Source organism: Cibotium barometz, chromosome 4 (assembly GCF_041138505.1).
Source record: "Cibotium barometz isolate CiBa-2024 chromosome 4, ASM4113850v1, whole genome shotgun sequence".
NCBI classification, from domain to species: domain Eukaryota; kingdom Viridiplantae; phylum Streptophyta; class Polypodiopsida; order Cyatheales; family Cibotiaceae; genus Cibotium; species Cibotium barometz.
In genome coordinates, this window is record NC_141049.1 from 5,922,825 (window position 1) to 5,942,685 (window position 19,861).

Sequence of the window (19,861 nt, forward strand, 5' to 3'; positions counted from 1 at the left end):
CGTTCACACCTAGCCGGTGTAGTTACAGCCTTGCCAGCCATTCCCTAGCCCGAGAGGGTGCAACAGCCTCCTCCCTCCGCATTATGAGGAACCCCATGTGAGGTGCGGGAGCCCACTCAGTCCCAACCATCCCCAAAGGAGCCTCCCCTACATTGCCCATAGTCGGGTATTTATTCAAGGTGCACGGAGCGAGTGCTTGTCCATCATTGCTTGGTTTATCTGGGCTCTCCTCTGGCTGCTTTTTTTGTTTGCGGTGGAGTCCATGAGTAATTTCCTAGGGGCGTAAGATATAGGTTTAGAGGGTCTTAGACTACCTATCCGCAACATGGAGGAGCTCTTGGACTCTAAGTTTGCTGATGATACAAACCACCTTGCTGATATGAAGGGGGACTTGCAACACTTAAATTATACTTTTGTGTTTTATAACTCAAAGTGAGAAACATGGTGCTTCACATCTATCCCGATTCACATCCCATCACATCACATTCATTCATATCCAGCAACTACAGTGAGGATTCTCGCCTTGCCTTGAGAGCAAGAATCAATAGGCACGAATTTTGCGGCATATGGGTGGGCTCCTCCTTTACATTGACTTAGAGATAAGTGAAGGTTTTTTAGGTTGTGAGGTTGGCATCAATACGACCCTAGAGTAGCATATTGCCCTCCTCCTTATGAGCACTTGCTAGAACCTTTTGCACATGACTTTCTTTGGCTGGATGGGTTGTGGTGGCCAACGAGGTCCTTCTAGCCACCATGTGGTATGGTTGCATGTGCGGAAGCCTTACTGTTGGATGGGTTGTGGTGGCCAATGAGGTCCTTCTAGCCACCATGTGTTATTGTTGCATGCGCATAAGCCTTACTGTGCTGATCCACGACCCTAAGCTTGATTAAGAACAAGATGTTGATTAAACATGATTAAGACATGGGAGAGAGATAGTTGGTGTCAGGGTTTTTCTTTATTATATGGTACAAAAAGGTGACTGAATGACTTTACATATTCAAAGGCTGTTGGTCTACCCCAATAGGGTGACGTGGTCTTCTACATGCTTTCTACTGACTTCTAGACTTCTAACTTCTGTGAAATGCTGATATCAATGAATGATCTATGCCTTCATGCTTATATATATGCTGAAGTAGCAGGTTGGCTTGCATGGACTGCTATCGGCCAGTTCTTGGATAAATAATCTTCACATATTGCTGTATTTAATGCTACGCTGCTTTTAATGATTGCCCATGTGTTTGGCCCTTACTCTGGCGCCTGGCTGCCTGCTGCCTGAGTCCCATGCTGGCTGCCGACTGATGTCTGGGGGTTGCCAACTGGGTACTCATGCCCCTCCATGATGATGATGATGTCTTGAATGTTGTCTAACCGCTATCCTAATCAGGGATTATGCTGTTCATGCTGCAGATAAGCCTTGGCACGGGCCTGCACGTGACAGGTACACCATGTCTTGTTGGTCCTTCTTGTTCTCATGCATAAGGCAGGCATAAGAGCTCATCCACGACTTTCTATGGGTGAGGAGTGACCACCTCAGAGTATGGCCAAGGTGGTGTGGAATGTTGTCATTCATACCCCCCATAAGGGCATGCTAGGCATTATTGACCAACGATCTAACTCACTGTTTGCAGGCTCAATCGAGGACGGGGATCTTCTTGGTACCTGCTCCCCTCCATCATTGATCCCTCTAATCCCCCCGCCCCCCCCCCCCCCCCCCCAAGATACCATGGCCCTTTTCCCCCACATCCTCTTGATCTTCACTAAGGCTTCTCTTTGCAAGCTGGACATGTCCTTCGAGATCAATTCGCAGCCCACCTTCTTTGAGCTTCAGCCGGTGCTCTGCGGCGGGTGCCCCCCCTACTATAGACAAAGACCGCTTGTGACAACCTTGTAGTGAATTTGATATGGATTTTACGTAACACTATATGATGTAAACCTCATGCTGTGTGCATCACTTGGTTTTGTTGGAAATCAATGTTCCACCCTCATCATTGTTACTGTACAACGCATGAACTGGCTAGCTCTATTTTGTAAGGCCCCCTTTATGAGGAGTGTTTGAGCAGAACGAACATCGGACAGATCCTGTTTTGGACACCATACGGTGGCCAAGTGTGGCTTGATGGTTAGAGATAGCTTAGATAGGTTTGGTATCGAGCCAAATGGGATACATGCAAGTGTAGGCTGATACTCTCATATCTAATTGCACTAAGGGTAGAGGGAGATCTTTAGAGGACACACAGTCCTTGGGTTGTGGGCTTCCAAATGTTCTTGTATTTGTTGAAAGCTATGTCCGAATTTTGTTTAATAAAGGTGATGTGGTTAGTTGGGCCCACTTGGACCCAATGTAGGGTGGCCTACTCGACCTATCATATGACCCCCACGGGAACTATATAGACGGGTAACACAACTCTCCATCAAATCAGCCAGCAATCTACCTTCATTGGTATGTGCACCCTTGTTTTAGAGTGCATACAACCTGCTACGTACCTAGTGCTAACCCTGCCAGATTAGGCTACTAATCCCAAGGATTAGCACTAGGGAGGTGACCTAGCATGCACCCCTCTTAGGGGGTTTGTACTAATCACTTGTGTTTTGCGTTTAGGAGATCCGTGGGGTTGTGACACAACCTCCATCCCATTGTCTTTCTAGAGCACCATTGAAACTCTCATCAACCGGAGCACGTGGATGTGCCTAGTCTTTTTTTTTTTTTTTTCCCGAGAAAAGATCCTTTCATTAGTTATGTAAAAAACGCCCGTAGGGCTACAAAAGAGAACTCTCCTGCTCCTAACAGAGAGAAGAGCAGTGAATACATCATGGCAGCCCGGGAGACTCTCCCTAGGTGCTGCAAAATACAAGCATCAGTCTAAAGAACTGAGCGGCTAAATCATACAATAGGGGGGGGGAAGAGCCAAACAGGTGGCCTGTAGTGCCAACGGGGGGATCCCGTGTGTAGGGTGTAGAACGGGCCGCAGCGCCAAGTGGTATGAAAGGCCTGGCGCCGTAAGATCGCCTCATCCGAGTCTCCCCGGATGCGGTCGTACTGTCCTCGCAGGGTGTGGATCAACTCCTGCCAAATCCCCCGAACAGTCTCTGCTGGTGGCTCTAATCTCCCCTCAAAGGCCGTAAAGCACCGGGCCCTCCAGGTGAACCAGATGGTGAGGCTGCTGAGGAGCTCCCATCGTAAATCCCTCTCCTGTGTCCAGCTGGCGGACGAGAAATCCGGTGCCGGAACCAGGCGAGGCTGGCCCCTAATAAATCTGATGGCCTGACTGCCCTGCTCCATCTCATAGCCCATAGCAGGCCCTGATGAAGTCGACCAAGCAGCGGCACCCCACGTAAACATACCCTCTGGAGAGAGGGGGGCCAGAATACGCAGCATCCGCAGCCAAATCTGCTGTGCCTGAGGGCAGTCCCAAAGGCAATGTCTCTGTGTCTCCATAGGGTGGCCGCATCGGACGCAGGCCGCCGGAAGACCGCTGTAAACAAGCCAAGTGCCAACCGCTGAGCCCCTGTGGGCGACCAGCCACTGAAAAGCCGAGATCCTGCGGGCCTGTCGACTAGCCCAGAGCCGAGCCCAGAAATCCTCCAGGAACTCCTGTGATAGTCCCTGCAATCGCCAATGCCCCGCTGCCGCTGGAGAAACCGTCCTCCTCGCCGTCAAAATATGCCGTCCCAGCCGAACAGTATACTGGAAAAAGGTGATCTCTGTGGCCTCAAGGGATGCATAAGGATCATGCCACTCGTACTCCCCGGGGTCCCACTGTAGCCGGGCCAAGGGGCGCGCTGCATATGCCTATGCGCCAATCCGGGAGCACGTCAGCAGGGTCGGGGTCAATATGCCACTTCCGAGAAGCGGCAGCCACTACCCGAATCCTCTGAAAAGTGCACTCTGCAACCAAAGGCGACTCCACCTCCACTCTCTGGAGTCTGCCCTCATCCTGTATCTCATAATAGAGGCATCTGCCATCCTCAGTGCTAGCTCTGACAGCAATCAGGATCTCCAACTGTGTAAAGGCACCCATCCACCGTGGGGCCACTGGCTCGAGAGGTGTGAACCACTCCTCTGTAAGTGCCTCCTGAATATCATCCCTCATAATCAACCCCCCTCTGAAGTGACTCAGCCTCTCCACCTGGGTCTCCTCTGGTAGACTGCAGAAAGCCTGCCAGTCTCCAAAACTACGAGCTGGGCCTGCCGCTAAAGGTCCCCAGGCTAGACGAGGCCGAGAACCCAGCATATGACCCTGCTCTGTACGAACCGCTGGGCTCCAGATGAGCGGCTGCCTGGCCCGCTCCTCAACACAAGAAGGAGGCCGCTGAGAAAGCCCCGGTCTCAGCAGCTCCCAAGCTCTCAGGATACTCAAAGCAAATCTGTCCTCCCATCCTCTACTAAGGCCTGTCCTCCTCATCTCTATGAAGATCCAGCGAATCTCTGGTGCCCAAGTACCCCCTGCAGGAGGCGCCCGGGCCTGCAGTCGCTGCAAGAGGAGCTCTTTCCAAGGCTCAGCGCCTGGAAGCAACCCCCGAACAATAAGCTTCCCCAATAAGGCTCTACTCTGATCGACTGGATCTATAATGCCCAAACCGCCCTGAGCCAGCGGAAGTGTAATAACTGCCCATGCAACCTTTGCCCGAGCTGGCTGACCGTCCCGCCCAGACCACAGAAAGTTCCTGATTAGCCTCTGTACCTGGCTGATGCAAGAGCTCGAGAAAATCCAGCAAGACGTAATGTACCACATAGTCGCTAACAGCACCTGATTTGCCACCACCACCCTCCCAGCCAAGGATAGTCTAGCTGTACTCCAAAACAATAGCTTCTTCCGAATGCTCAGAAGAAGCGGGGCAATCTGCTGCTCAGGTGACAAATCAAGGCCAATCTGGCATCCCAAATACCGTACTGCTGTGCCTGGAGGAATCCATCTAAAACCGGGGTCCGGGCTCCATGCCGGAGTGGGAGCACTACTGATCCAAAAGGCCACTGTCTTGCGCCAATTGATCAATGCTCCCGAAGCTGCACTAAAAACCTGGAGCGACTGCTCTGCCCGAATAAGATTGGCCTCTTGGCCATGCAAAAATAAGCCCGTGTCGTCTGCAAACTCAGCATCAAGCAAATCCTCCCCCCGGACTGGGAGCTGAAGTCCTCTCAAACCAACCTCCTCTGCCGTCAAATACATACTCATAGCCTCCGCAAAGAAGAGAAAAAGGAAAGGGGCGAGAGGACACCCCTGACGGACTGATCTGGTCAGCTCAAAACTTGGCCCCCGACCTCGTGCAATCAGCACCTGGCTGCGAGCTGTGGAATACAAAGCTGCCACCCCTCTGATCCATCCTGGCTCAAAGCCCAGGCGTAGCATAGTGCCCTCTAAGAATCCCCAATCAACTCTATCGTATGCCTTCTCAAAATCGAGAAGCATCACGACCAAGTCCTCGCCAAGAAACCTAGCTCGGGCCGTCGCCTCCCAGAAAGTAAAGATGTTGTCAAGGATACTGCGCTCCTTGACAAATCCTGTCTGAGTAGCATGAATCAACTCCCCCAGGAAGGGCTGGATCCTCAAACTCAAGGCCTTTGCTAAGACCTTGTAGACAGTATTGAGGATCGTAATAGGCCTCCAATGCCGAATGTCATCCGATACTCCCTCCCCCTTGGGGATAAGATAGATCAAGCCCTCTGAAAAGCTCTGCGGCATCACCCCAGTGTCCAAAACATGCTGAAAGCCCCTGCGGAGGCCTGGCCCCAAAAGGTCCCAATAGCGCATAAAAAAGGCCGGCGTCAGTCCGTCCTCCCCTGGGCAACTATGTCGCGGCAGGACCCTCAAGGCCTCGGCAAGCTCAATCTCTGACAGAGGCGCACCTAGAACTGTGCGCATATGGTCTGTGACCCTCCTCTGCACATGGGCCCACACAGTCTGTCTGCACACATCTCGATCCTCAGTGGCTGGCTCCGCTGAAAGCAAGTCACTATAAAAAGCAGTGGCAATGGCTCTGATCTCCCCGAGCTCAGTAGCTATCGATCCATCCGGTCTACCAAGCTGGCGAACTCCTGCTCGCGCATGACGGGGTCCAGTGATCTCAAAAAACTCCCCAGTCACTCTATCACCAAGCTGCGTCCACTGAGAGGCTTGACGACGATAGTAAAACTCATGTCTCTGCTCCTCTACCTCTCTAACCTCCTGGCGTGCCTGGCTCAGCTGGGACGCCACCCACTCACATGCAGGCTGCTGCTCCTGAAGGCGCTGTAGCGAAGCAAGGCTGCGTCTCAGCCGTTGCTCCCGCTCGCGAATCTCTCCCAGTCGTGTCAAAGCTGCAGCGTGTAGAAAAGAGCTAAGATCAATGAGTCCCTGGGCACACTGGCCCGCTGCATCCTGGTCAGAGCACTGACTATCATGCCAGATCCTCTCAATGTCCTCAGCGAGACTGGGATCTGTAAGTACCCTCTCTGGGATCCTCAACTGCAAGCTGGGCTCCCGTGTCCCCTCCTCCAATGTCAATATAACTGGCGCATGATCTGAAAATGAGGTGCCAGCAAGAATGCCGACGGAGCCCCCTCGCTCCCCTAACCAATCGCCCACATAAAAGCGATCAATCCGAGATAGATTAGTCCCTCCCTGCCGGCGATCCGACCGAGAGAAACTAAGACTGTCCTGAGACCGGGAGAAAGCCCATGCTGCCATGCATCAGTGATCCTCAGTGACATACAAAACCGGTCCCAAGCTGCAAGCTCCGTGCCGTGCACTGTAACATGACTGCCTCCCACCCTATCTGCCGGGTCCTCAAGCATGTTGAAGTCTCCCCCAACACACCAATGTGCGGCCTCTGGCAATGCATCAGTAACCTGAGTCCAAAACTCTGCTCTGGCACTAGCATGATTGGGCGCATAGATGTTGAGCACACCCAATAGCTCATCATGCATCCTCAGAATGACATACTGTGCTCTACCAGGCACAATGATCCCTCGATCCACAATAGCCTGCCGCCATACATCTGCAATAACCATGCATACTCCTCCCTGTCCACCCAAAGGACCAAACCCTGCAGACCAAAAAGTGTCCCATCTACCAGGCATCACCGAACCATATCTCCGGATCCTGCTCTCACCCAAGTGGTGCTCCTGCATCATCAAAATGTCAATGCTGCCACCAACCAGGCATCTCTGAAGCTCCTGCCTCAAGCAACCTCGATAGCGTATAAAGTGTGCTCCGCCAAGGCCCTGTACATTCCATGAGATGATCCTCATGGATGCCCTGCTGGGTGGATGCTGTCTCAGCCGTACGGCGGGCCTTCACAAGCGGCTTGGATGGAGAGTAGTCCCCATCCGAACGGCTGCGAATCTGCCCACCCGGTGTGCTGCAAGAGTCCCGGATGAGGCGCCAGTGGCTGTGGCCCATGGCGACTGCCTCCTGCTCTGACAGAGAAACCTCGTGTATACTCACATATCCAGGGTCCCGCGCCAAGTCTGCCACTATGCGCACGACCAAATGCCGAATCCCTGAGGTATCCACACTCCCGGGATCCAAGAAAAAATGAGCCAACTCCCAAAGTCGGCCTATCACATCAGTCACCTCCAGATCGCTCATGTGGTGAGAAAACTCAACTGCTTGAGTCTTCAAAGTGCTGAGAGCGAGCTCTAGAGTCCACTCCCGATCACAAGGTGCACATAGAGGGAACGAGAAGGCCACCGCTGAATCTAGTGCCTCCTCCCCGCGGGCCGGAGGTATCACTACGTGAACTCGAATGGGTGCTGGCTCATGGGGGCCCTCTGCTCCAAAAAGCCGAGTAAAGGTATAATCAAAGGCCTCCGAGCGCTGTCTAATGCCAAGGCGACTCAGCCGACTGCGGATAGATGAAATCCGTGAGGCCCTAATCGGCATAGGTCTCCTCTGTGATGCTCGAGCAAGGTCAGTGCTCAGCGCTCTCCGGACTGCAGGTGAGCGCCAGGGAACTGCCAGGGTCTCCCGGGAAGGTGAGGCGGGCGGAGGGGGAGGAGGGGGAGGCGAGGGAGGTGGAGAGGGAGCCGCTGCCGAAACCGGAGCGGAGGCGGGAGGAGGCGAAGGTGGAGACGAGGTGGTGGGAGGGGACGGGGGTGGGGGGGGTGAAGAAGGAGGAGCTGGCATCTCCTGGTCCTCAGTCGCTGTAGGGGTCTCCTCCTGAAGGGGAGCAAAGCTGTTCCTCACGGGAACCCAGTGAGGCTGAGACTGTGGCTGCTGCTGCAGCGGTCTCTGTGCGTGCTGCTGTGGTTGTCTCCCTCGGCGGCGCCCCTGTCCAGGCTGCCACTCCGAGGTCTCTGAGGCCTGAGCAGGTGTCCCTGAGGCAGCCTGCCGAGCCGAATCTGTGGGCGGGCCATCAGTAGCCTGCTGCGGTGGTGAGGGTCGAGGTCTCCTGCGAGGGCAGGCCTTGGCCAGATGACCGACCTGCCTGCAAATGAAGCACTGGTTCGGGAGCCCCGAGAACTCCACTCTCTGATCTATCCACCCCCCCCCTATCCTAGGTAGCTGAATGACCTTAGGAAGGGAGGAGATGTCAGACACCAACACTTTGACCGAAGGTAGCCCCGCTGCTCTGGCCACCACTGAAGCTGCTGAGGGGCCTGTCTCAAGAACCGAGCCCACCAATGCTCCGAGCCTGGGGAGGAGCGGAAGATACTCCCGGCGGAGACCAGGGAAACAAAATGTAATATGGAAGAGGCGCTCTCCCTGCTCCGCCGCTGTTGGGTCAAATCCATGCTGCCAAGGTCTGAAGAAAGCCCGAGCACCCCTGATGTCCAGAGGACTCATGGCAAGGACCTTGGCAACGCTCTGGGCGGCCTCGAACTCGATCTGATAATGGCCCCGGCCCAGGAGCTGTACATCCAGGATCTTGCCCACATCTGCAAGAAGGCGGGCCTGAAGAAGATCCCTGATCTCCCCTCTGCTGGGGCGAGTGCCGACTATACGGCAGATGGTGGAATGAGCCTGGAGGCGTTCCACCTCTGCGGTGAGGCTCGCTTCCTCTTCCGGCGAAAGAGAAAGCCTGATGGGGATGACCTCGGGGGCGGGCGAGGGGGCTGCGGATGAGTCCCTCTGAGACGAGGCGGGAGGAGTCTCCATCAGAGTCTGAAGCTCAGGCAAAGGCGAGGCGAAAGCGGAAAACCTGCAAGAAACGGGCTGCTGCACACAAAGAGGCGGAAGACCGGAGGAAAAGGGAAAAAACACAAAACCCCCTGGGGGTGGAAAACAGCGCGAAGGAGGGGGGGGGGAGTGGGCGAAAAGACGAAGGAAAAAACCAGGGGGGGGGCAGGGCGCTGCTGAAGAAAGGCGAAGAGGCTAGGCAGGCGGGGGCCAGCAGGCAGAGAGGCTAGGCGGGGGGGGGGGGGGGGGGGGGGCGAGCAGGCGAGTAGGGGAGGGGCGCAACGCGAAAAGAAAAAAAGGGGGGCGGGCAGCAACGCGCAAGGAAGGGGGGGGCGGGGCGCTGCTGAAGAAAGGTGAAGAGGCTAGGCGGGGGGGATGCGAGCAGGCGGAGAGGCTGGGGGCGAGCAGGCGAGGAGGGGGGGGGCGCAGCAGCGAAGAGGGGGGGGGGGCGCAATGGCGAGGGGGGGGGGGGGGGCGCAGAAGCGAAGGCAGGCAGGCGGGGGAAGGAGGAGGGGCGCAATGGAGGGCAGGCGAGCAGCGAACAGCGTGCGCAGGGTGATGGCGGGAGCTTCAGCGAGCAGCGTATGGTGTCATCGGATGATCTTTGACACCTCCTTCGGATGTGCCTAGTCTTGTCCTGTGAAGATCCTGTTATTGTGTTAACACATAAGCAATATTTTTTTATAGGTTTTTCCAAATGTGTGTTGAATTTTCATCATATTAGGGCTAGTCTCATGGGGTTGTATTTTCTGCCAGATTTGGAGGAAGTTGGTGATGACTTAGAAAACTATGCATCTCTTCAACAATTTTTTGTGAGGTCATTGAAGGAAGGCTGCAGGCCTCTTGATCCAAACTCTTCTTGTCTGGTAACTGCCACATATTTTTATTTAGTCAACTTTTGTTATGATACTATTGCTTGAATCGTTTGTTAGATACTGTATTTGTTCTACAGTTATCTTTTTTTTTTTTTCGAGAAAAGATCCTTTCATTAGTTATATAAAAACGCCCGTAGGGCTACAAAAGATCCTCTCCTGCTCATAAGAAAACAGAGCAGAGAACAAAGCAAGGTAGCCAGGGAGACTCTCCCTAGGTGCTGAAAAGTACAAGTATCAGTACAAAGAACTGAGGGGCTATATCATACAATAGGAGGGGGGAAAAGCCAAACAGGTGGCTTGTAGTGCCAACGGGGGGACCCCGCGTGTAGGGTATAGAAGCGGCCGCTGCGCCAAGTGGTGTGAAAGGCCTGGCGCCGCAAGATCGCCTCATCCGAGTCGCCTCGGATGCGGTCATACTGTCCTCGCAGGGTGTGGATCAACTCCTGCCGAATCCCCCGAACAGTCTCTGCTGGTGGCTCCAGTCTCCCCTCAAAGGCCCTGAAACACCGGGCCCTCCAGGTGAACCAGATGGTGAGGTTGCTGAGGAGCTCCCATCGTAGATCCCTCTCCTGTGTCCAGCCGCCGGCGGACGAGAAATCCGGTGAAGGAACAAGGCGAGGCTGGCTCCTAATGAATCTGATGGCCTCGCTGTCCTGCTCCGTCTCATAGCCCATAGCAGGCCTTGACGAAGTCGACCAAGTAGCGGCACCCCACGTATACATACCCTCTGGAGAGAGGGGGGCCAGAATGCGCAGCATCCGCAACCAAATTTGCTGCGCCTGAGGGTACTCCCATAGGCAATGTCTCTGTGTCTCCATAGGGTGGCCGCATCGGACGCAGGCCGCAGGCCGCCGGAAGACCACTGTAGACAAGCCAGGTGCCAATTGCAGAGCCCCTGTGGGGCGACCAGCCACTGGAAAGTCGAGATCCTGCGTGCCTGTTGGCTAGCCCAGAGCCTGGTCCGAAAATCCTCCAGGAACTCCTGTGAGAGTCCCTGTAGCCGCCAGTGCCCCGATGCAGCTGGAGAGACCATCCTCCTCCTGTCAAAATATGTCGCCCCAACCGAACAGTATACTGGAAAAAGGTGATCTCGCCTCAGGGGATGCATAAGGATCATGCCACTCGTACTCGCCAGGGTCCCACTGGAGCCGGGCCAAGGGGCGCGCTGCATATGCCCATATGCGCCAATCAGAGTCCACATCTGCAGGGTCTGGGTCAATATGTCACTTCTGAGAAGCGGCGGCCACTACCCGTATCCTTTGAAAGATGCACTCTGCAACCAAAGGCGACTCCACCTCCACTCTCTGGAGTCTGCCCTCATCCTGGATCTCATAGTAGAGGCATCTGCCATCCTCAGTGCAAGCTCTGACAGCAATCAGGATCTCCAACTGTGTAAAGGCTCCCATCCACCGTGGGGCCACGGGCTCGAGAGACGTGAACCACTCCTCTGTGAGTGCCTCCTGAATGTCATCCCTCATAATCAACCCCCCTCAGAAGTGACTCAGCCTCTCCACCTGGATCTCCTCTGGGAGACTGTAGAAGGCCTGCCAGTCTCCAAAACTACGTGCTGGGCCTGCCGCCAATGGTCCCCAGGCTAGACGCGGCCGAGAACCCAGCATATGACCCTGCTCTGTGCGAACCGCTGGGCTCCAGATGAGCGGCTGTCTGGCCCACTCCTCATCACAAGAAGGAGGTCTCTGAGAGAGCCCCGGTCTCAGCAACTCCCAAGCTCTCAGGATGCTCAAGGCAAATCTGTCCTCCCATCCTCTACTGAGGCCTGTCCTCCTCAGCTCTATGAAGATCCATCGTATCTCTGGTGCCCAAGTGCCCCCTGCTGGGGGAGCCCGAGCCTGCAGCCGCTGCAAAAGAAGCTCTTTCCAAGGCTCAACGCCGGGAAGCAGCCCCCGAACAATAAGCTTCCCCAATAAGGCTCTAGTCTGATCAACTGGATCTATAATGCCCAAGCCTCCGTGGGCCAACGGAAGTGTAATAACTGCCCAAGCAACCTTTGCCCGGGCTGGCTGACCATCCCGCCCAGCCCAGAGAAAGTTCCTGATCAGCCTCTGTACCTGGCTGATACAAGAGCTCGAGATGATCCAGCAAGACGTAATGTACCACATGGTCGCTAAAAGCGCCTGATTTGCCACCACCACCCTCCCAGCCAAGGATAGCCGAGTTGTACTCCAATACAAAAGCTTCTTCTGAATGCTCAGAAGAAGCGGAGCAATCTGCTGCTCAGGTGACAAATCTAGGCCAATCTGGCATCCCAAATATCACACTGCTGTGCCAGGAGGAATCCATCTAAAACCCGAGTCTGGGCTCCATGCCGGAGTGGGAGCGCTACTGATCCAAAAGGCCACTGTCTTGCGCCAATTGATCAATGCTCCCGAAGCTGCACTAAAAACCTGGAGCGACTGCTCTGCCCGCTGAAGATTGGCCTCCTGGCCATGCAAAAATAAACCCGTGTCATCATCAAACTCAGCATCGAGCAGGTCCTCCCCTCGGACTGGGAGCTGGAGTCCTCTCAAACCAACCTCCTCTGCTGTCAGATACATGCTCATAGCCTCAGCAAAGAAGAGAAAAAGAAACGGGGCGAGAGGACACCCCTGACGGACTGATCTGGTCAACTCAAAACTCGGCCCCCGTCCTCCTGCAATCAGCACCTGGCTACGAGCTGTGGAATATAGAGCCGCCACCCCTCGAATCCAACCTGGCTCAAAGCCCAGGCGAAGCATAGTGCCCTATAAGAAACCCCAATCGACTCTATCGTATGCCTTCTCAAAATCGAGAAGCATCACGACCAAGTCCTCACCAAGAAATCTAGCTCCGGCCGTCGCCTCCCAGAAGGTGAAAATGTTGTCAAGGATACTACGCTCCTTGACGAATCCTGTCTGGGTAGCATGAATCAACTCCCCTAGGAAGGGCTGGATCCTCAAACTCAAGGCCTTTGCTATGACCTTGTAGACAGTATTGAGGATCGTAATAGGTCTCTAATGCCGAATATCATCTGATACTCCCTCCCCCTTGGGGATAAGAAAGATCAAGCCCTTTGAAAAGCTCTGTGGCATCACCCCAGTGTCCAAAACATACTGAAAGCCCCTGCGGAGGCTTGGCCCCAAAAGGTCCCAATAGCGCATAAGAAAGGTAGGCGTCAATCCGTCCTCCCCTGGGCAACTATGGCGCGGAAGGACCCTCAATGGCTCTGATCTCCTTGGGCTCAGTAGCGACCAATCCGTCCGGCCTCCCAAGCTGGCGGACGACTGCTTGAGCATGGCGGGGTCCAGTAATCTCAAAAAACTCCCCAGTCACTCTATCACCAAGCTGCGTCCACTGAGAGGCCTGCCGACGATAGTAAAACTCATGTCTCTGCTCCTCTGCCTCTCTAACCTCCTGGCGTGCCTGGCTCAGCTGGGACGCCACCCACTCACATGTAGGCTGGTGCTCCTGAAGGCGCTGAAGCGAAGCAAGGCTACGTCTTAGCCGACGCTCCCGCTCGCGAGTCTCTCCTAGCCGTGTCAAGGCTGCAACGTGCAAAAAAGAGCTGAGCTCGACGAGTCCCTGGGCACACTGGCCTGCTGCATCTTGATCAGAGCTCTGACTATCATGCCATATCCTCTCAATGTCCTCAGCGAGACTAGGATCTGCAAGTACCCTCTCTGGGATCCTCAACTGCAAGCTGGTCTCGCGTGTCCTCTCCTCAAGTGTCAAAATAACTGGCGTATGGTCTGAAAAAGAGGTGCCAGCGAGAATGCCAACGGAGCCCCCTCGCAGCCCTAACCTGTCGCCCACATAGAAGCGATCAATCCGAGATAGATTAGTCCCTCCCTGCTGGCGATCCGACCGAGAGAAACTAAGACTGTCCTGAGAGCGGGAGAAGGCCTCATGCTGCCATGCATCAGTGATCCTCAGTGCCATGCAAAATCGCTCCCAAGCTGCAAGCTCCGTACCGTGCACTGTAACATGACTGCCTCCCACCCTATCGGCCGGGTCCTCAAGCATGTTGAAGTGTCCCCCGACACACCAATGGGCAATGCATCCGTAACCTGGGTCCAGAACTCTGCTCTGGCACTAGCATGGTTGGGCGCATAGACATTGAGCACGCCAAAGAGCTCATCATGCGTCCTCAGAATGACATACTGTGCTCTACCAGGCACAATGATCCTGCGATCCACAATGGCCTGCCGCCATACATCCGCAATGACCATACATACATACTCCTCCCTGCCCACCCAAGGGGCCAAACCCTGCAGACCAAAAGGTGTCCCATCTACCAGGCATCACCGAACCATATCTCCGGATTCTGCTCTCACCCAAATGGTGCTCTTGCATCATCAAAATATCAATACTGCCCCCAACCAGGCATCTCTGAAGCTCCTGCCTCAAGCAACCACGATTATGTATATAATGTGCGCCGCCAAGGCCCTGTACATTCCATGAGATGATCCTCACGGATGACGTGCTGAGGTGGATGTTGTCTCAGCCGTACGGCGGGCCTTAGCAAGCGGCTTGGATGGAGAATAGTCCCCATCCGAGCGGCTACAAATTTGCCCACCCGGTGTGCTACAAGAATCTCGGATCAAGCGCCAGTGGCCGTGTCCCATGGCGACTGCCTCCTGCCCAGACAGAGCAACCTCGTGTATGCATACATATCCAAGGTCGCGTGCTGAGTCTGCCACTATGCGAACGACCAAATGTCTAATCCCTGAGGCATCCACACTCCCGGGATCAAAGAAAAAATGAGCCAACTCCCATAGTCGGCCTATCACATCTGTCACCTCCAGATCGCTCACATGGTGAGAAAACTTGCCTGCCTGAGTCTTCAAAGTGCTAAGAGCGAGCTCCAGAGTCCACTCCCGGTCGCGTGGGCCACAGAGAGGGAATGAGAAGGCCACCGCTGAATCAAGTGCCTCCTCCCTGCGGGCCGGAGGTATCACTACATGAACTCTAATGGGTGCTGGCTCATGGGGGCCCTCTGCTCCAAAAAGCCGTGTGAAGGAGTAATCAAAAGCCTCCGAGCGTTGCCTAGTGTTGAGACGACTCAGCCGACTGCGGATAGAGGATATCCGTGAAGCCCGAATCGGCATGGTAAGTCTCCTCTGCGGTGCTCGAGCAAGGTCGGTGCTCAGAGCCCTTCGGACTGCAGGTGAACGCTAGGGGACTGCCAGGGCCTCCCGGGGAGTTGAGGCGAGCGGGGGGGGGCGGGGTGGGGAGGAGGGGGGGGAGAAGGGGGTGGAGAAGGAGCCGCTGCCGAAATCGGAGCGGGGAGGGGAGGAGGTGAAGGTGGAAGCGAGGCAGGGGGGGAATGGGGGAGGGGGGGGTGGGGGCGAAGGAGGGGGTGCTGGCATCTCCTGGTCCTCAGTCGGCGCTGGGGTCTCCTCCTGGAGGGGAGCAAAGCTGTTCCTCACGGGAACCCAGTGATGCTGAGACTGTGGCTGCTGCTGCATTGGTCTCTGGGCGTGCTGCTCTGGCTGTCTCCCTCAACGGCGCCCCTGTCCAGGCTGCCACTCCGAGGTCTCTGTAGGCTGAGCAGGTGTCCCGGAGGCTGCCTGCCGAGCTGCATCTGTGGGCGGGCCATCAGGGGCCTGCTGCTGCGGTGAAGGTTGGGGTCTCCTGCGAGGGCAGGCCTTGGCCAGGTGGTCGACCTGTCTGCAAATAAAGCACTGGTTCGGGAGCCCCGAGAACTCCACTCTCTAATCAATCCATCCCCCCCCTATCCTAGGTAGCTGAATGACCTTCGGAAGGGAGGAGATGTCAGGAACCAAAACTCTGACCGAGGGTAGCCCAGCTGCTCTAGCCACCACTGAAGCTGTTGTGGGGCCAGTCTCGAGCACCGAGCCCACCAGTGCTCCTAGCCTCGAAAGGAGCGGAAGGTACTCGCGGCGGAGTCCAGGGAACCAAACTGTAACATGGAAAAGGTGCTCTCCTTGCTCGGCCGCTGTTGGGTCAAAGCCATGCTGCCAGGGTCTGAAGAATGCCCGAGCGGCCTTGATGTCAAGGGGACTCATGGCTAGGACCTGGGCCACGCTCTGGGCTGTCTCAAACTCGATCTGGTAGTGTCCACGGCCCAGTAGCTGAACGTCCAGGATCTTGCCCACATCTGCAAGAAGGCGGGCCTGGAGAAGATCCCGGATCTCCCCTCTGCTGGGGCGAGTGCCGACTATACGGCAGATGGTGGAATGTGCCTGGAGGCGTTCCACCTCTGCGGCGAGGCTCGCTTCCTCTTCTAGCGAAAGAGAGAGCCTGATGGGGGTATCCTCAGGGGCGGGCGAGGGGGTTGTGGAAGAGTCCCTCTGAGGTGGGGCGGGAGGAGCCTCCATCAGAGTCTGAAGCTATGGCGAAGGCGGAGAGACCTGCAAGAACCGAGCTGCACACAAAGGGCGGAGGGGGAAGGCGGAAGGTAAAAAAAAAGGAAAGAACCCGCAGGGGGCGGAAAAAACCAGAAAGAAGGGGAGGGGGGGTAAGGCGATGAAGAAAAAACCCTTTGGGGGGGGGGGGGGGGGGGGGGCGCGGAAGCAGCGCGAAAGGAGGGGTGGGGGGAAGGAGAGGGCTGGCGGAGGGGGGGACGGGGCGCTGAAGAGGGGAGGGGGGCGCGAAGGCGAGAAGTGGGGGCGGGCGCTTCAGCGCAAGAGAGCCAGGCGGAGGGGGGGCGCATTAGCGAGGGCAGGCGGGGGGGGGGGGAAAGGGCGCGTGGGTGGGAAGGGGGGAGGGCGTGCAGGCAGCGCGAGCAGGGGGGGGGAGAGCGGGAGCTTCAGCGAGCAACTTTCAACTTCCTCCGTTCTACAGTTATCTTATATTCCTGACTATGCATATTTAGTCTTTAAAGCTTATTTTGACTGATTGATTAATTTCCAATATTGACAATAACATACACCTCCGTTGGTAAATGACACAAATGACTCTTTCCATGAAGGTCTTATGTTGGTTATATGAAGGCTGTGTTATTAAAGAAGCTGTTTTTTTTCATAAAATCTTCGAGCTTGAATTGCAGGTTAGTCCAGTGGATGGGGTGATGTTGCGATGTGGTCGAATAAGGGGACTTGGTCTTGCCATAGAACAAGTTAAAGGGCATTCATACTCACTAAAGTCCTTGCTTGGAGAAGAACCCCAAAATCTTGCTTCATCAGATTCAGAAAGTGCAGCTGAGGATGCAGTGAACCATGTCAAGCGTATACATGCTGAGCTGTAATTTTTGTCCTTATTTTTTGAATTGAAGCTGTAATTTGGGTCTCATCACTTTGGTACTCACGATTCAAAAATCACTGAGCTTTTGCTGAATTCTGGAACTCACATATCTATGTTACACTTGGCTTACTCTTCTAAAGGAGCTTGTTGTTAGCTAAGCACTTCCTCAAAGAAGACTCAAATAAACAAATTGAATTTCAGAGAACGCTCTAGAGTTTTCTTAATTCTCAAGAAAAGATGCTTCCATTGTTGAAAAAGTTCATTTCTGAAAGCAGATACAACCCCTTTATTGAAGTGAGAGGGGGTTCTTGAGATATTGCTAGCCTCTCTAGGAGGGAAATCACATAAATCCAGGGTCTTCAAAGGTGGGGACCAATTATTGAAGCTGTGTCTAGGAAGTATACTTCTTCTTTTGTACTCAGAGTGAGCTTGGTCTCACTGCCTTGACAGGATACTGTATGAGGCTCTTTCTTCCAAACCATGCAGATATCAAGCACCAATCCTTGACAAAATGGTTTGGTGGTCCCCCCATGCAATTCATTGTGGTTTTAAGCTGAGAATATCTTATGGTTAGTGGCATAGTAGGTTGCGAGAGCAGAGTCCGTGCATTGTGTCCTTGTGGTCCTATTTTCCCTTTTCCATAATTCCTATCTTATCTGATTTTTTTGCTTGCACTTTATTGCAATGAAGCATCTTTCCATTATCCTTTAGCAGGTTATATGATTCACATGTGATGAGTGTGTGACTCATTACTGTTCGTAAGTTGTCCGTGTAGTTGCTACATTAAAATCAAGTAGGAAATTGCTTTCCTTATTTTTTTGCATTGCAAACTATATTATATTGATGATTGTAGTTTTCCCCTAATGATTTTCAAGAAAGGTGCATTTTGAAAGACCAAATTTTGTAAAAATTCTTAGTTTGGAGCATGATCTGATGTTTTGAGTGCTTTGAAGAGAGTTGGGAACCATTTTTTCTTAGACACTTTTAGAGAATCATCTGTGTAATGTTGTTTCTTGGACACTTGAATGCGCAGCCCAGGCAATGACCTCTTCTATTGTGTCCTTTACCTTGGGCCTGGGGATTATCATCGAGTGCATTCACCAACCGACTGGCAGGTGTTTTATCGACGGCATTTTTCTGGTAACATTTAGTTTTTCTCTGGTCATGATCAGTAGAACATTCTGTTATTTTTCATACAGGTCAGCGAAAGCAAAATCTCCTCTATAGCATTGCAGATGATTATTATTAAATCAATGCAGGGGCTACATCCTTTTTGGTATTATGGGGTAAAAAGGAATTAAAAGAAAGCAGAAATAAAATTTAGTTTTTTGTGGGTCTGGCCTGTGGGAGAGAGTTTGGACACCAGGCCTCTTAGGTTTTGTGCATCTTAAATTCTCCTCTTTGTTCAACTCTTCAGTTCACCAAGTTTTTGAAGCTTTTGACATGCGCTGTTGAAGGGAGGCTATTTCCTGTAAACGAGCGTGCTGCGCGGACAATAAGAAACTTATATGTTGGGAATGAGAGAGTAAGCTTCGACCTTCAAGCATATGGTTTTACAGCCTAGAATTTCATGTTTTTTTGGTTGTGATAAAGAGAATGCCCAACCTTTTGAGATTTTGACTCTTGAAGTTTTCATCTTAAGTATTCTCTGATACCTCATCATAGTGCCACCTGCATTGGGAGTCTTCCCTATGGAAAGGCTGACCCAAAGAAGATTAGCTTTCCGGCAAATAGCATGCATGTATTCGGGTATAACTTGGTACTTTAAGGCAGTAGCAAGGGAGATTTGTATCATCAACTTCAAACAGGGGTGGTGGGGTGATGTATTTTAGACTGATGGTGATATTAGTGCAATTGGGCCATACTTTCACTTTATAGGTAATCTATGCTGCTAGAGCCCCCATCATCAGGGATTATGAATCAGACCTTCCAAGTTTGGCCATCCATGCATGCCATTGGATATAATCAATCCACGAGACTGCCCCAAATCAAGTAGATGATTATTATATGCACTCACAGTCCTCTGAAGGTTTCACAATACAATGCCTAGTGCTTCTGTGGTCCCGTAGATGCAGCACCATCATGCGGTTTTGGACGCTGGTTGACTGGTCTCCTCATATCACCAGTTCCTGAGGCTGTGACACATAGTTAATTGCTTTCATCTAGAGCTGGGTGGGTCATACAAAAAAGAGCTCTTATGGGCATTTTCACTTCGATTCGGTCATTTTCCTTTGAGAATTTCAGAAGATGGGTAGGTCTCCCTTTACTAGCTCTACCTCCATTTTTTGAACTTGGAATGAGCTTGTTTCTCCAAACTCAGTGGTTTGGACACTCCCCGTAAGAGAAGCATGTAGAGGCTTCATCTGGCTCACCATCTTTCCATTTGACAGCTTAGTCTTTCCTTTCTTTTTCATTCGATTATCACCTTCTTTAGCTGGCTTTCTCATGATTTTCAGCACTACCTTATTATGATTACTATCTCATGGTGTTATAGTCTAGTCAAAAGATTGTGGAAGCCGTCAGCCTTTTATTCCTTGTTTGTGTTCACATACTGAATCTACCCATGGTCCTTGGTGGTGTTCAAGAAGAGAGGTTGAGAATGGGTGAGTGATAGTTGAAGTAGCTTTCTTTGTTCTAAGGCTATATTAACTTCATTATGGTGGTCTTATGCTGCTATGTTAGGATTATATTGAGTTAAAGGTAAG

General features: G+C 53.2%; 1 protein-coding gene across 8 annotated transcripts in view; it reads left to right on the forward strand.

The window, feature by feature from the left end:
• The window catches only part of PSD1 (phosphatidylserine decarboxylase 1), a 72,892-nt gene that overhangs the window by 14,717 nt on the left and 38,314 nt on the right, over positions 1-19,861 (forward strand). For all 8 annotated transcript variants that reach the window (XR_015263801.1, XR_015263802.1, XR_015263803.1 and 5 more), the window contains exons 6-9: positions 9,856-9,965; positions 16,963-17,156; positions 18,190-18,296; positions 18,614-18,681. Coding sequence is in view for 5 of the 8 variants with exons in the window: in XM_086784908.1 (XP_086641034.1) it covers positions 9,856-9,965; positions 16,963-17,156; positions 18,190-18,296; positions 18,614-18,681 (479 nt within the window). In the remaining 3 variants the exon portion in view is untranslated. The remainder of the gene's footprint in view (positions 1-9,855; positions 9,966-16,962; positions 17,157-18,189; positions 18,297-18,613; positions 18,682-19,861) is intronic.